At 46.2% G+C, this 13,671-nt stretch overlaps 1 protein-coding gene across 5 annotated transcripts in view; it reads left to right on the forward strand.

Moving 5' to 3' along the window:
- Nucleotides 1–13,671, forward strand: part of TTF2 (transcription termination factor 2) — a 41,239-nt gene that overhangs the window by 15,769 nt on the left and 11,799 nt on the right. For all 5 annotated transcript variants that reach the window (XR_008295183.1, XR_008295182.1, XM_015066091.3 and 2 more), the window contains 10 exons: nucleotides 380–494; nucleotides 838–1,020; nucleotides 2,534–2,661; nucleotides 3,848–3,929; nucleotides 6,178–6,297; nucleotides 7,656–7,806; nucleotides 9,601–9,709; nucleotides 11,993–12,177; nucleotides 13,139–13,292; nucleotides 13,560–13,651. Coding sequence is in view for 3 of the 5 variants with exons in the window: in XM_015066091.3 (XP_014921577.1) it covers nucleotides 380–494; nucleotides 838–1,020; nucleotides 2,534–2,661; nucleotides 3,848–3,929; nucleotides 6,178–6,297; nucleotides 7,656–7,806; nucleotides 9,601–9,709; nucleotides 11,993–12,177; nucleotides 13,139–13,292; nucleotides 13,560–13,651 (1,319 nt within the window). In the remaining 2 variants the exon portion in view is untranslated. The remainder of the gene's footprint in view (nucleotides 1–379; nucleotides 495–837; nucleotides 1,021–2,533; nucleotides 2,662–3,847; nucleotides 3,930–6,177; nucleotides 6,298–7,655; nucleotides 7,807–9,600; nucleotides 9,710–11,992; nucleotides 12,178–13,138; nucleotides 13,293–13,559; nucleotides 13,652–13,671) is intronic.

Below are 13,671 nucleotides of genomic sequence, written 5' to 3' on the forward strand. Positions count from 1 at the left end.
TCAAACTCACAAACTGAGATCATGACCTTAGCTGAGATTTAGGAGATGCTTAACCGACTGCACCACCCAGATGCCACCCGTGTGCTTTGTTTCTAAGGTCAGAGCATTGCTTTCTGTGGGCCGCAAACCAGTCGGATAGGTTAATAGGACAAAGGTTTTGCAGGTGGTTAGTTTGTCTTTGCCTAGGCTTATATTTTCAGGGTCAGTAGATCAGCTGGGTTTAAAAAAACAAAAGTCCCCAAAAAACAAAAAAAAACATGGTTTTCACACATACACTTAATGGACCATAATTTCAGTTTTCACATTTTAGGGTACTTTAATTTGCAACTGTTTTTCTAACAACTGGAGAAGAGAGGATCTTATAGGAGGTGTTTTTCAGAGCACACTGAAATCCGTGAACCTCCAGGCTCTTCCAGACAAGGGTCAGAAGTTGCTTAAGCAGATCCGGGAGTTGGAGGAAGCCCTGGGAGCTCTTGCCCTCTCCCCAGAGCCAGGTGAGATGGGCTGCGCCCCAGAACTCAGGGTTTGCGTGAACTTTACAAGAGACATTCGAGAAGCCCTTTTGATAAAGAAGACACTGATTGATTCACCGCTCCTTTTGATGATCTACTTCTGAGCTTTTCAGAATTACACTTGTGATTTAGAAAAACTTCCTGCATTGCCTGTGGACTCCGCTCGTTCCCATTGGTTAAGAGACTTTCAATGCTGTGCCCTTGAGGTCTTCCCGGCTCATGGGAATAGAAGTGGTCCCACCCTCTCCTGACCTCCTCCCACACAGATAATTCCTTTGCTTTCCTCAACTGTAGCCTATTCTTTCCTTGTTTTGTTTTTGAACAGACACTAATGAGAAGAGTGACACTCAAGTACCACAGCAGAGAAACCTCACCAAAACTGCCACTGACCTCCCTCGCTTGGTGCCTCCCCTACCCCTGCATGATCAGGGACTGCAGCCTCTGGGTTCTCAAGGACTGAAGGCCATCTGCCCGCTAGCTGCTGGGGGATCCAGCGGGTGCTATGGAGGTAAGATCCAAGGGCCTGGCCCTGCTGTGAATTGCTACACCTCCAAGTTCAATGCTGCCTAGCAGGTGTCTCTGTGCCCATGTGAAGAGAGAAGCCATTCTGGAATTGTGAATTGCCCCTATAATAAAGACTGTGGTGCTCGCCGGGTTTCCACAGTGTTTAGGTTTCTGTGCCTGCCTTGTTCACGGGCCTTGATCAGTCAACGCAGTGGCCGGCACATGGGAATCATCTGGTAAATGTAAGTGAAAACTCAAACCCACGCCACCACGAGGTAGGCAGACCAGCGGGCACATTTGCACTCCTGTGTGCGTGTTAAGGTAGGGGAGAGGAGCGACATGAGTCAAGCTGATGACCAAAGAGCCACCGAGAGCAGAGCCACCCTATTTAAATTAGTGCTTCTGTCCTAAACTTTCCAGAAAACAGTGATTCAGAAGTAACCGCAAATAACGATGCCATTAGAGCCTCAGATATGTCCTAAGATGGGTTGGTTTGTGGATCAGGAGTCGGGACCTGATGAGCTCACTGGTTAGGTGGGCTGGCAGCGACTGGAAAAGCCAAGGCCAGTTTTCTCCCAGCTGAGGACCTCTAGAGGGACAGAAAGAGAAAAGGAGAGACGCAAGGAAGCAGAAAGAGGAAGGAAGGGGAGAAAGTCGAGGAGCAGTAGTTAACAGAGGGTAAGAAATAGGCTCGGTGCCAGACGAGCTGAGGCTTGTCTAAGAGGGAACGGAAAATGCGTGCGTTTGAGTAGCAGGACAGTCCTGGCTGAGAGCACTGCTGTGAGAGCATCATTCAGTGAGCATGATGGTGACTGAGTCACCTGGACAAAAACGAAATTATGTTAGAGTCTTAAGGTGAGAAAGTATATAATACGTTTTGGAAAGCATTCCATTAAAATGGTTTATCGTTTAAAAATATTGTAACGTTTAAAAATATTGTAAACGTTAAAAATATTGTAACGTTTAGATGGTTAATTGCTTGCCGTTTATCTAGAAACCATATTTGGGACACCTCATCCCTGACACTGCAAACAGCTGAGGTGCGTGTCTAGCTGTTCCCTGTGGGACGAGGGAGCTAATACCGCCTGGCTCAGGGCGGTCAGCGTGTGACACGCATGTCAGGGCCTGTCTCCCTCTCTGCCCGAATTAATATCCACAGACTTCCACTAGCTCGGCCTTCCCTGTTGCTGACTTCCCTTCTTTGTCCAGCCCCGAGGATCTTTTCTTCCTGAAATAACAATGGCACTATTTTTTCCTCTGCCACCTCTCCGAAGCTGGGGGGAAAAAGAAACACATCCAAAACATTACAAGTTACCTCTTTATTATCCTTTCTGTTATTTTGCTCTTTATTAGAATGTGTGATTAAACAGACAGAAAATGGGGATCGAGGGGCCTGGGAGGCCAGGAGAATCGAGAGGCAAGAATCTGTAGTCCGTGCAGATTGATTATCTGGCGAACCACGAATTGCTGGGGTGAAATACTTGTGACACCTTGAGTGAACGCCTGTTTGTCCCCAGGCCCTCCCAAACCAGATGGCCCTCACGCAGTGTGGAAAATCATAAGTAAAGCCATTGACGAGCTACATCAGTCACTGGAGTCGCGGCCTGCCGAGACAGCTTTGGCAGAGGATCCCCCCGGGCTGAAGGTGAGCCGGGGAAGATTCCTGGCGCGGAGTGTCCCTGCACCCACAGACCCTGGGTCTCTGCCCGGCAGAGTGCCGTCCTGGTGGATCTTTCCTATGGATAACGCTTCCGCGGCTTCTCTTGTATTTTCTCCTCCTGCTAAACAGTGAGGAAAAAAAAATAGTTTTTTTTCCCTAAAGCCATAAAATTATAGAAGTCTATAGCAGTAAAAGATCTGTTTACGGAGCTTCACTGGGTGCCACGAGGATGCGAAGGAATTGCGCTCTTAGGGAACTAGTTGGGGGGAGTGCACATGCAACAGATATAAGCCAGCCAGAAAATGATGCAAGAACAGAGGTACAGTGTGCATTGTAAGGGACCGCAGACAGTATGCAGCATACAGAGGAATCAAAATAAGGGAGAAGTCACTGTAGGTAAAGAACTCTTCGTTGCCTGCCTATTCCGTGCCTTAAAGTTGCAGACTAAAGATTACCGAGAGGGTATAAGCCGAAGGCTCCATCAGAGAGGAGATACGGGGCTCGATTATTAACAAGTGAAGAGCGAGGGCAGCAGGTGGCGCTACTGAGCGGGGCAGCCCTGGCCATGCAGCCTGGCATAGGGAAGCAGCTCAAGAGAAATGACGGAATCACTGTAGAATTTTGAGCGAGGCATTTTCTGAAGATTGTTGTTGTGGCGGAGCACAGGATAAAGTGGAGTGAGAAAAGACTGGAAGGGGGTGTCAGTCACAGGGCTGTTGAAATTTAGGACTCACAGTGTAGATTGGGACATTGCCTACAGAGTGGAGACTCACGTTTAAAGGAAAATAAGGAAGAGCCATCGAAATGGCTTCGTCAGTGAAAGGAAGGTGGCCAGTCAGAGGTCTTGGCAGCAAGCAATAGAAACTGCCTGGCGATCAAAGCAGACACACCAAGACTCTCCCTTGAGGGGGTAGGGGACGCTCTTGATAGACGCTCTTGATAGACATGCTGGCTGGTAGGTGCAAGTCTCCAGGCACACCAGGACATATGGTCCCCCTAGGTCAGAGGCGGACTCGGGGACATCCGAGGAGCAGTGAGCAGCCCCGTGACAGCTAGGATATTGGGAGGATCACTTCCAGACACGACAGTCGGAGAGCATGGAGTCCATGTACTCAGGATCCAGCCCCTCATGAGGAATTTGTACTCAGCTTTTGATTCTTACCTCTATTAGGTCCCTTTGCTACTGCACCAGAAGCAGGCGTTGGCCTGGTTACTATGGCGGGAAAGTCAGAAGCCACATGGAGGAATTCTGGGTAAGTCTGACATTATGATAAGAGTCGACATATGTTTTGTAATTTTCTCCTCTCCCCTCCCCTCCCCTCCCCTCCCCTCCCCTCCCCTCCCCTCCCCTCTCCTCTCCTCCTCTTCTCCTCCTCTTCTCCCCTCCCCTCTCCCTTTCACAAGAGCACGTGTGAGCCAGAAAGGGGCAGATGGAGAGAGAGAATCTTGAGCAGACTCCACACTGAGCACAGAGCCCAGTGTGAAGCTCAGTCTCACAACAATGAGATCATGACCTGAGCTGAAATCAAGAGTTGGACACCTAACCAACTGAGTCACCCAGAGATGCCGCCTCATTTGACCCTGTCACCAGCTCTGGGGTGGGCACTATGATGCCCCCTGTTTACAGATGAAGAAACTGAGGCGCAGGGTGGGAAAAGAACATACTCAAGAGGTGAGGTCGTGGTGGCACCCAGTAGAAGCTGACTGTGGCTCATTAAGCAGAAGGAGAGTTCATTCTCTGGTGGCACAGAGAGTGTCTGGGAGATGTGGAGAGCCAGGCTGGAGACCAGATATCTAGGAGCATGGCCAAAGCCAAGTAATAAACTCAGTGTCCTGTGGAAACTGTCATGGCTGCTTTGCTCAAGCACCAGAGGAGAGCATTGCCACCCTAGAGTCGGAGACTCCTGTCCTCACCCTTTCCTGCAGAAAGGATGTCACAGGGAATCTCATTTCTCACGTTGCTTACATCTGAGTTGAAATCTTATGTGAGTTGAGTGCATGTGATCTCCAGAGCCAGGTCACGCTGCCAGGGCCTTAGGTGCAGGGGACCCTAGAAAGTAAGTTTTCCAGGCTCTGCTTTGGAGACTCCTCAAACTAAAATTTTCCAAGGGGTTCAGCTTCTAGAAAACATGACAGACGGCCATGATGGCTAGTAAGTGGCTGTGTTGGGGATCCTCAAGGTTCGATGATTTGCTAGGAGGATGCACAGCATGTGGTCGTACTCATGGCTGTGATTTGTTACAAAATAAAAAAAGTAGGGGCGCCTGGGTGGTTCAGTCGGTTAAGTGTCCGACTCTTGATTTCGGCTCAGGTCATGATCTCATAGGCTTGAGAGATCGAGTCCCGCATCAGGCTCCGTGCTGATGGGATTCTCTCTGTCTCTCTCCCTCTCTCTCTCTCTGCCCCTCCCCACTCTCTCTCTCTGTCAGAATAAAACAAACTTTAAATAAGTTAATTAATTAATTAAATTGATTTTGATTTGCTAGAAATAGAAGTCAGCAAAGGAAAAAAGCACATGGGGCAAAGCTCAGGGGATACCAGGTGCAGGCTTCCAGAGACCTTTCCCAGTGAAGTCACACAGGGTGAGCTGTGATGACACATATAAGATGTTACCAAGCGGGGAAGTTTGGGCCCCAGGTGTTTACTAGGAACTGGCCACAATGGCAGCTTCCGGCCCGTTGGGTCCTGAAATTCCAGACTCCCAGAAGGAAAGCAGCTGTGCAGCATAAACCACATCATGTGGGCACAGTTTAGGCACAGTGAGCCGCTCTTACAAGGTCTGGGAACGGTGGGAACCCTGCTTGAATTCGTGTTCCCACACGCCAGCCCAGGGCCGACCTTGTCAGCGGGCCTTTCCCGGGATGGGGGTCAGATATGTGGTGCTAACTATGTCTGCATGGTAGCAGGGCCAGAACGTGAACCAGAACCCATGCTGTGACATTTTACTTCTGCTTATGTCAGAATGCTTATTGAAACTGTTCAGGTGAGGATGAGAATATTCTATAGGGTACAAACAATAAATTAGGTAAGTTCAGTGACTGGCACAATGACACCACCCAAGAAATGTTCATTCATGGCGCTTTTTGATGAATAAATGAAGGGAATGGAGAAGGACTGTTTTGAACCAACTCCACCTACTGGATCCTTTTGCTTTGGCGGAGTAAGAAATTAAAAAGACCAGGCAATACCACCAAACTGAGATAGATGTCCACGTATGCATCCGTTAAGTAACATTTCAGCATGCAGACTAGAATAAAACCTAAGTCCTAAGTTCTAAGTTTTGCAAAAGTCACGGTAAGTGCCTTTGATCTAGATAGTAAACAGCCAGAGCTAGGGTTCATCTTCAAACACAAGGTGAAGGATTTGTCAGGCTTGGAAAGGACCTAGATCCACACCGGCAGCACAGCAAGGGCTGAAGTCTGCCAGTGGCTTCTCTCTTCAAGTGGAGGTGATGCTTTGCCCTAAGTAATGGACTGTCCGATTTTTGTTGTTGTTTTCCAGCGGATGATATGGGATTAGGAAAAACTCTGACAATGATCGCACTCATCCTGACCCAGAAGAATCGGGAGAAGAACAAAGAAGAAGACAAAAACCTGGCATTGACCTGGCTTTCCAAAGATGGTATACAGATAGCCTGTTCTTTCCTAAGTGGACATTTTTAAGAGTAGACATTTTTAAGCTCTGAAAGAACACGTTTGGTCATACTTAATTCATCTATTAGAAGACTAGTGTTAGACTCATTCCTGTGCCATCATTTCTGATGCTAGATCTGCTTAATTACAAGTGGTCATTTCTCCTTTTGCTATAAACTTAGCTTGACCTGTAATTAGAAAAAATTGTATAGAGGGAGCCAAGGCGCTGGAAGGGCTCTGATGATTATTTCTGTTAATGTTGAGGACATAACCATAGGTTAGGTACAAATTAGTTAATATATTGTTTTCTTAAGGAAGGTCTGTCACAACCTCAGATTTTAGCCACCATAGCAGAAGCTGTTTTCCAAGTGTTCTGAAATTCCAGAAGTTTCCAAATTCTAGACAATTTCTACCTTATCTCAACCTCTGTTTGAAAGTAAAATGTGCAAGTGCATTAAAGGTCCTACATGTAACATATTGGCATCACCACATCACGTGGAAGTTGCTAACGTCGGCCAAGACAGTTGGTGGGTCAGTTGGTAGGACTGTTTTAAATCTGCCGTCCATTCGCAGGGCCTCTAATGAACACGGTCGCAGCCGGGTCCTGTGCCCCGGGTTCGTGCAAAGAGATGGGGGTGCGGGCAATGGTACAAATACTCCATCACTAACCCATTCCAAAGCAAGCTTGGCTTTTCTGAGGGGTTTTGTACTTACATTATAATGTGGATGTAATTAAATTACACTTTTCAGAGAAAATAATACTCTCCTGTGACGAATCCACTCAGGACGAGATAGGAAATGATCCTACCTCTGCCTCCTTGCCACTGTGGAAGCATATTGTTTTTTCTAGACTGAGGCCACATACTGTACTTTCCCTCCTCAGCCTCTCTCTGTCTGACATTTGTACAGGGGAAAACATATACGTGTTTTGAGTTGACAGATCACCTCTTTTATTTCCCATTCTGTGGTACCCTGTGCGTGGAAGTAAGAGCAGCAGTTAAAAATATTGATTGAGGGGCGCCTGGGTGGCTCTGTCGGTTGAGTGTCCGACTTCGGCCCAGGTCATGATCTCGCGGTCCATGGGTTCGAGCCCTGCATCGGGCTCTGTGCTGACAGCTCGGAGCCCAGAGCCTGTTTCAGATTCTGTGTCTCCCTCTCTCTCTGACCCTTCCCTGTTCATGCTCTGTCTCTCTCTGTCTCAAAAATAAATAAACATTAAAAAAAAAATTTTTTTTTTTTTAAAATATTGATTGAAAGAATGAAAGTCAAGAAAAAGAGGAAATGCCTTCAAGGAGTCAAAGACGGTTGAATGAGCGTAACGAGGTGCTGATTTTTTCCCCCCTCAAGACTCCTCTGAGTTCATTTCCCATGGAACGCTGATCATCTGTCCTGCTTCCCTGATCCATCATTGGAAAAACGAGGTGATGAAACGTGTGGGCAGCAACACACTAAGAGTCTGTCTCTATCATGGGCCCAATCGGGAACAACGTGCAAAAGTGTAAGTGTGGAAATACGGCGGTTGGTGTGAGCCCTCGGCATCTTGGCTGAAGGGGCCTGTTGGCCTTCCCCGCTCTCCCTGGGCTTTCATTTAATCAGGGCTGATGATTTGTGAAGACCAAGGGCACTGTCGTCAACCCAGCATCCTTCACCTGTGAGAAAAGATGCAGCTTGTAAGAGAATGGTGTTCTTTTGCTGTATCCTTGTCCCCGTCCTCAACAGGAGTTGTCATATGAGGTAGCCTGAGGTGTCTGAGTTGTCAGCCAGGGAGCAGCAGCATTTCCTCTGGAACAACAGGATCTGCCACAGTCACTCATGATTGTTGAATATCTGAGTCCAGCTTCACGTTCTTCTGTTCGTGCACATGCAGCCAGCCCAGTCAGCCCAGTCTTACAGAGCATTCTGATAGACTATTAAGGATTGTGTGATACAGACTGGTGCTCTTTTTCGCATATGAACCATCTAAGAAGTTTTAGACTCAAGGGTTAAGGGTGAGACCTTACCAAATTCCTCAAGGGAGATGATCAGGAAGGAGGAATGAAAATCCTTCCCCATAGGGTCATTTTAGTCCTAATCTTTGCTTTTGGTTTTCAAGGAATTATTTTTTGGTAAGATTTTATTTTTAAGTAATCTCTACATCCAACGTGGGGCTTGAATTTACAACCCCAAGGTCAAGAGTCACGTGCTCCACCGACCGAGCCAGCCAGGAGCCTCTAAAGGAATTGTTTTTTGTTCCTAATTGTGATGTGATGGTCTGGGTTGAATACTTGCTATCTAGTCACGAACAGAGTTGTTTCTGCTTCCGAATAATCTCCCCAACCTCTAACACTAGAAATTTGATCTTCTAAAGAACAGTGAGTTGCACAATTGGGGGCCTTCAGTCTTACAATACACCTACTCTCAGGAGTGAGGGTCGCCTCAGCGGATGAAAAGTATCAGGGCAGCAGTGACAGGCCTGCGTGCCTTCTCCAGCAGAGTGCTGTCAGTGGCCTTTGTTCCAGATATTTATTAGAAATAAATTACACCTCACTTGATTTGCACCTTGAGCATATCTGGTTTGGTGTTCCGAATGCGCTAGTTGACAGTTTGGAATCATTCTTAATTCTTCTTCTCTGTGTGAGACTAAGGCAGTGTGTAGACTGCACTCCCTCTGAATTAGGCATATCATTTTTATCAGAAGCATTTATGGACATTCGCCTAGGTGCACAATATTACGTTTCGTTGGAAAAAAGATTTGTACCTTTTGTTAAGAATCTTTACGTGTAGAGTACAGAAGAGGTAAACTCCAAGCTTACAGCATGTATTTTTGTACCCAAATGTCAAAGCTGGGTTAATGGGTTTTCAGAAATCCGTTATAGAATCATAAGACGAAAGATCAGCTATAGATCAACAATGCTTTGAGAGTTTCTTACCTCCCTGAGACGTCAGTGTCAGTCTAGGTCAAATCATTACTAAATGTTAATTCTCAATCCTACGCTGCTTCTGTTATTGCCAGATTGTATCAAGCTTAATATGATGCCAGCCAGAGGTTTTTCTTTCTGACTCGTGGGATGGGAACAGGGAGGCTGTTTAGTAATAGTGAGCAGGCTATAAAAATGACCGGATGTCAGAGCTAAGGAAGCCTAGTGAGTAAAGTTTACCCCTCCCAAACCATGTGTGTGTGGATTACGGACATGAGTTAACGAATTCTGCTGACTGTCCTTGCAGCCGCTCGCATTTTTTATAAACGGGTCATCCCCGCCTGTTTTGTCAGTCACGGATTGTTTACTGCTTACTCTGTGTTATATCTGTGCAGATTGTCTACATATGACATCGTGATCACTACCTATAACCTTCTGACCAAGGAGATTCCCACACAGAAACAAGAGGGAGTGATCCCAGGTGCAAACCCCAGCGCGGAGAAGGTGAGTCTGGGAGCCGCCAGGGAAACTGGAGCCACACCTCACTTAACTGGAGTCTTTCCGCAGCATCAGAGTAAGGAAAGGTACCTTCCTGGGAGGGCAGGAATGGCCTAAACATTCCATCTGCGGAAACAAAGAGTTCTTCCCTCTGTTCCTTCTCTTTTATTTTAGACAAACTCATCAGTAGTAAAGGTTGAGGTTTGGCACAATATTTAGTTGCTTTCTTGAACTAATAATGGTAACTACATTATAGTTGTAATGGTACTCATCACATGAATATGGGAAGCCCCACTTGCAATTTTTAGAGTCTTCGGAGTATATACTCTTAGGGTGTGTGTGTGTGTGTGTGTGTGTGTGTGTGTGTGTGTGTGTGTGTAAATACACACACACACACATTTAAAAAAAATTTTTTTTAACATTTATTTTTTATTGAGAGACAGAGAATGAGCAGGGGAGGAGCCGAGAGATGGGGAGACACAGAATGTGAAGCAGGCTCCAGGCTCTAAGCCGTCAGCACAGAGCCTGACGTGGGGCTCAAACTCACCAACTGTGAGACCACGACCTGAGCCGAAGTCGGACGCTCAACCAGCTGAGCCACCCAGGTGTCCCGATATATATATATTTTTTTAAGTAGGCTTCACATCCAGTGCAGAGCTGAATGTGGGGCTTGAACTCATGACCCTGAGACCAAGACCCCGAGCTGAGATCAAGAGTTGGACGCTTGGGGTGTCTGGGTGGCTCGGTCAGTTAAGCGTCCAACTTCGGCTCAGGTCATGATCTTGTGGTTTCAGGGTCAAGCCCCACATCAGGCTCTGTGCAGCTCAGAGCCTGGAGCTGCTTTGGATTCTGTCTCCCTCTTTCTCTGCCCCTCCCCCACTCACGCTCTTTCTCTGTCTCAAAAATAAATAAACAGTAAAAAAAATTTTGTTTTAAAGAGTCGGACACTTAACCGACAGCCACCCAAGCACCCTGGGGTATTTTTCATATTCAATGTGAAGACCAGTATTTTAGTACAAGTATTTTTGTATTAAGCCATTAACAACTGCCTCTCCACCTCCCAGGAAAAGAGGTTGCAAATAATAAGGCTACAAGAGGGCCAGAAGCTAAACGATAACCAGACAAAAAACCCTGAATGTTTGCTAGGAGGGCCAAGTAGTCCCAGTTATACAGCACAGAGGCTTTATTGCATCGTTACCGTGGGGCTTTTTTTCTCCTGAAAATACTGTGCTGTTCCAAGAACTAACCTAGCCATATTTGGGCTAATCTCTAGAATGCTTCTCCAGTCAGAACAACTCTTGACTTCTTGCTGGTAATTAACGTTTGAGGTTCTCCAGTGGCTCCTCATTGCTTTCAGGATCAAACCGTAGTCCCGTTGCAGGACGCGGTAGACCTTGTATGAACTTGAACTTGCACGTCCCTCATCTCCCACCCCCTGCGCCTCATGCTCACTTGTACCAAGGGGCGGACACCTGCCCTGCGCTGTCATGCTGCTCTCCCTCTGAGTGGAATGCTTTGCCTCTGTTCCTTTTCTAGGTTGGTTGGTTGGTTATTTATTTATTTATTTATTTATTTTTACCTGCTTTGAGAGTTCTTTAATCCTTTGGTTAAATGCCTCTCCTAGACCTTGTGCTTACTTACGTCATAGCACTCTGCACATTCAGCGAACGTTAAGGATCTACTATGTGCTAGATGGTGTTTCAGGTATTAGGGATGTAGCAGTGAGCCGGACTGAGTAGATTTTTCTGGCGTGTATTGAATTACCCAGCGGGACTTAATATATAAACATCATGCTAATCTGGATGTCTGATTTTCTTCCCTGCCAAATTGTGAGCTCCTTGAGGCTAGGAACTGTCCTTTAAGTCTGATTTCATATCTTACGCATAAAAGTAGACCCATCAGTACAGTTCTAGTGAATTTTTATAAATCTGGTCAATATGTTATCGAGTGACTGAATTTCCAGGCTTGATACCTAGTGTAGTCCTGACCCATGGCCATTGCTCAGAAGTGGGTAGAAAGGATAAAATGAACTTAAGTTAAAACATTTTACTACTAAGCATCTTAAACCGAAAGTTGGGGGCTCTCCAGTTGACTTGTTTATTTCTGCCCATTAAGAGTTTCCACTTTTGGTTTTCTTCAGTTCAATTCTTATTTCAGTATACCTGATTTAAGCCCTCAAACTTGAAGGTAAGAATGGATCCTCCATACTTTTTCATATTTTCCCTTAACTTCTTGAAGACATGTACATTCTCCCATACAGTTGATGGATTTCACTTGGGTTTCTTCCAGGATATAGCAAAAACACCTTTGCTTCGAATAGTCTGGGCTCGAATCATATTGGATGAAGCTCACTGTGTTAGGAACCCCCGAGTGCAGACTTCCACAGCCGTGTGCAAGCTAGAGGCCCACGCCCGTTGGGCTGTCACCGGAACCCCCATTCAGAACACCTTGTTGGACATGTATTCACTGCTGAAGTGAGTAAAACTCTCCAGGATTATGTCAGTGTGAACCGTGTCAATAACCCTTCATACTTGTTTCATATCTCATGATAAAGTTCAGAGTGTGCCAGATTATCTCGGATAGCAGACGGCAAACCTGACAACCTTTAAAGGACAAAAGAATTAATATCCATGAGAAAATAACCAGTTGATTGATTGGCAGGTACAAGACTTTGATGACATCCAGCCCCTGTGTGTGAAAAAATAACAGGACAGATTAAAATGAAAGGAAACAAAACCCTCTTTCTTCAGTCCGGTGAATGTTCTGGGCTTTTTCCACTTTAAAGCATATGTCCTAGGGTCAGGCCTACTATTTATTCGACGCAAACAGAAAAGAATGCTGATTTTAAAGTACTTGCTTTAATTCAAGTCCGCCTGCAAGAGGATAGGGAATTTCTCTGTCAACCTTTGAAGCTTTAGGAATAAATTCTATCTACTGATTGCGTGTTTTGCTGTAGCAATACGGACAATGTTAATGGGAAAATTCACATTTTATAATGTGGTTTTATTACTGACTTGGATCCTTTTGATATGTCTGGCAGAGCTTTGCTATGAAATTCACTGTTAAAAATGATTGACAGATGTAACAGAAAATCTGATTTGTTTCTCATCTTTTCTTTTTTAACGTTTTATTTTTTTTATTTTTGAGACAGAGAGAGATAGAGCATGAACGGGGTAGGGTCAGAGAAGAGGGAGACACAGAATCTGAAACAGGCTCCAGGCTCTGAGCTGTCAGCACAGAGCCCGATGCAGGGCTCGAACTCATGGACCGTGAGATCATGACCTGAGCTGAAGTCAGACGCTTAACCGACTGAACCACTCAGGCGCCCCTGATTTGTTTCTCATCTTAATGTGTTTCCTTGGACCCTTTTCTCCTCCTTGAACTATCCTTCAATACTTCCTTCCTACTCTCTGTCTTCTTCCCCAACAAAAACAGATTTCTCCGTTGCTCACCATTTGATGATATCCGACTGTGGAAGAGCCAGGTTGACAATGGTTCAAAGAAAGGAGGAGAACGGTTAAGTATTTTAACCAAGAGCCTTTTGCTGAGGAGAACAAAAGACCAGCTGGACCCCACCGGCAAGCCCTTGGTAATCTTACTTTCATGCGTCCCTGGGCGAGGCCCGGGAAGGGGGGGTATCCGTATCCCTGCCTTGGCTTGACCAGCCATCTGCTTTGCTCCTGGGGGTCTCTGAGTGTCCCGTCTTCCTGTGAGGGGGCCCCGCAGCAGTCCTGATTTAGGACAGGGGGAAGTGCTGGCCAGGCTTTGACTAGGTTTCCAGTGTCCACTGTGGGGATTTACTCTCTAATGCTCAGGTCATTTGTCTGACTTCACCGGCTGCTTTCTCCTCCTCCAGGTGATGCTGCCCCAGCGGAAATTTCAGGTGCACCGATTAAAGCTCTCTGAAGAGGAAGAGAATGTGTACAGTGTCCTTTTGGCAAGATCCAGGTGTGTGCAGTGAGGAAGCA

Source organism: Acinonyx jubatus, chromosome C1 (assembly GCF_027475565.1).
Source record: "Acinonyx jubatus isolate Ajub_Pintada_27869175 chromosome C1, VMU_Ajub_asm_v1.0, whole genome shotgun sequence".
Classification (NCBI taxonomy): domain Eukaryota; kingdom Metazoa; phylum Chordata; class Mammalia; order Carnivora; family Felidae; genus Acinonyx; species Acinonyx jubatus.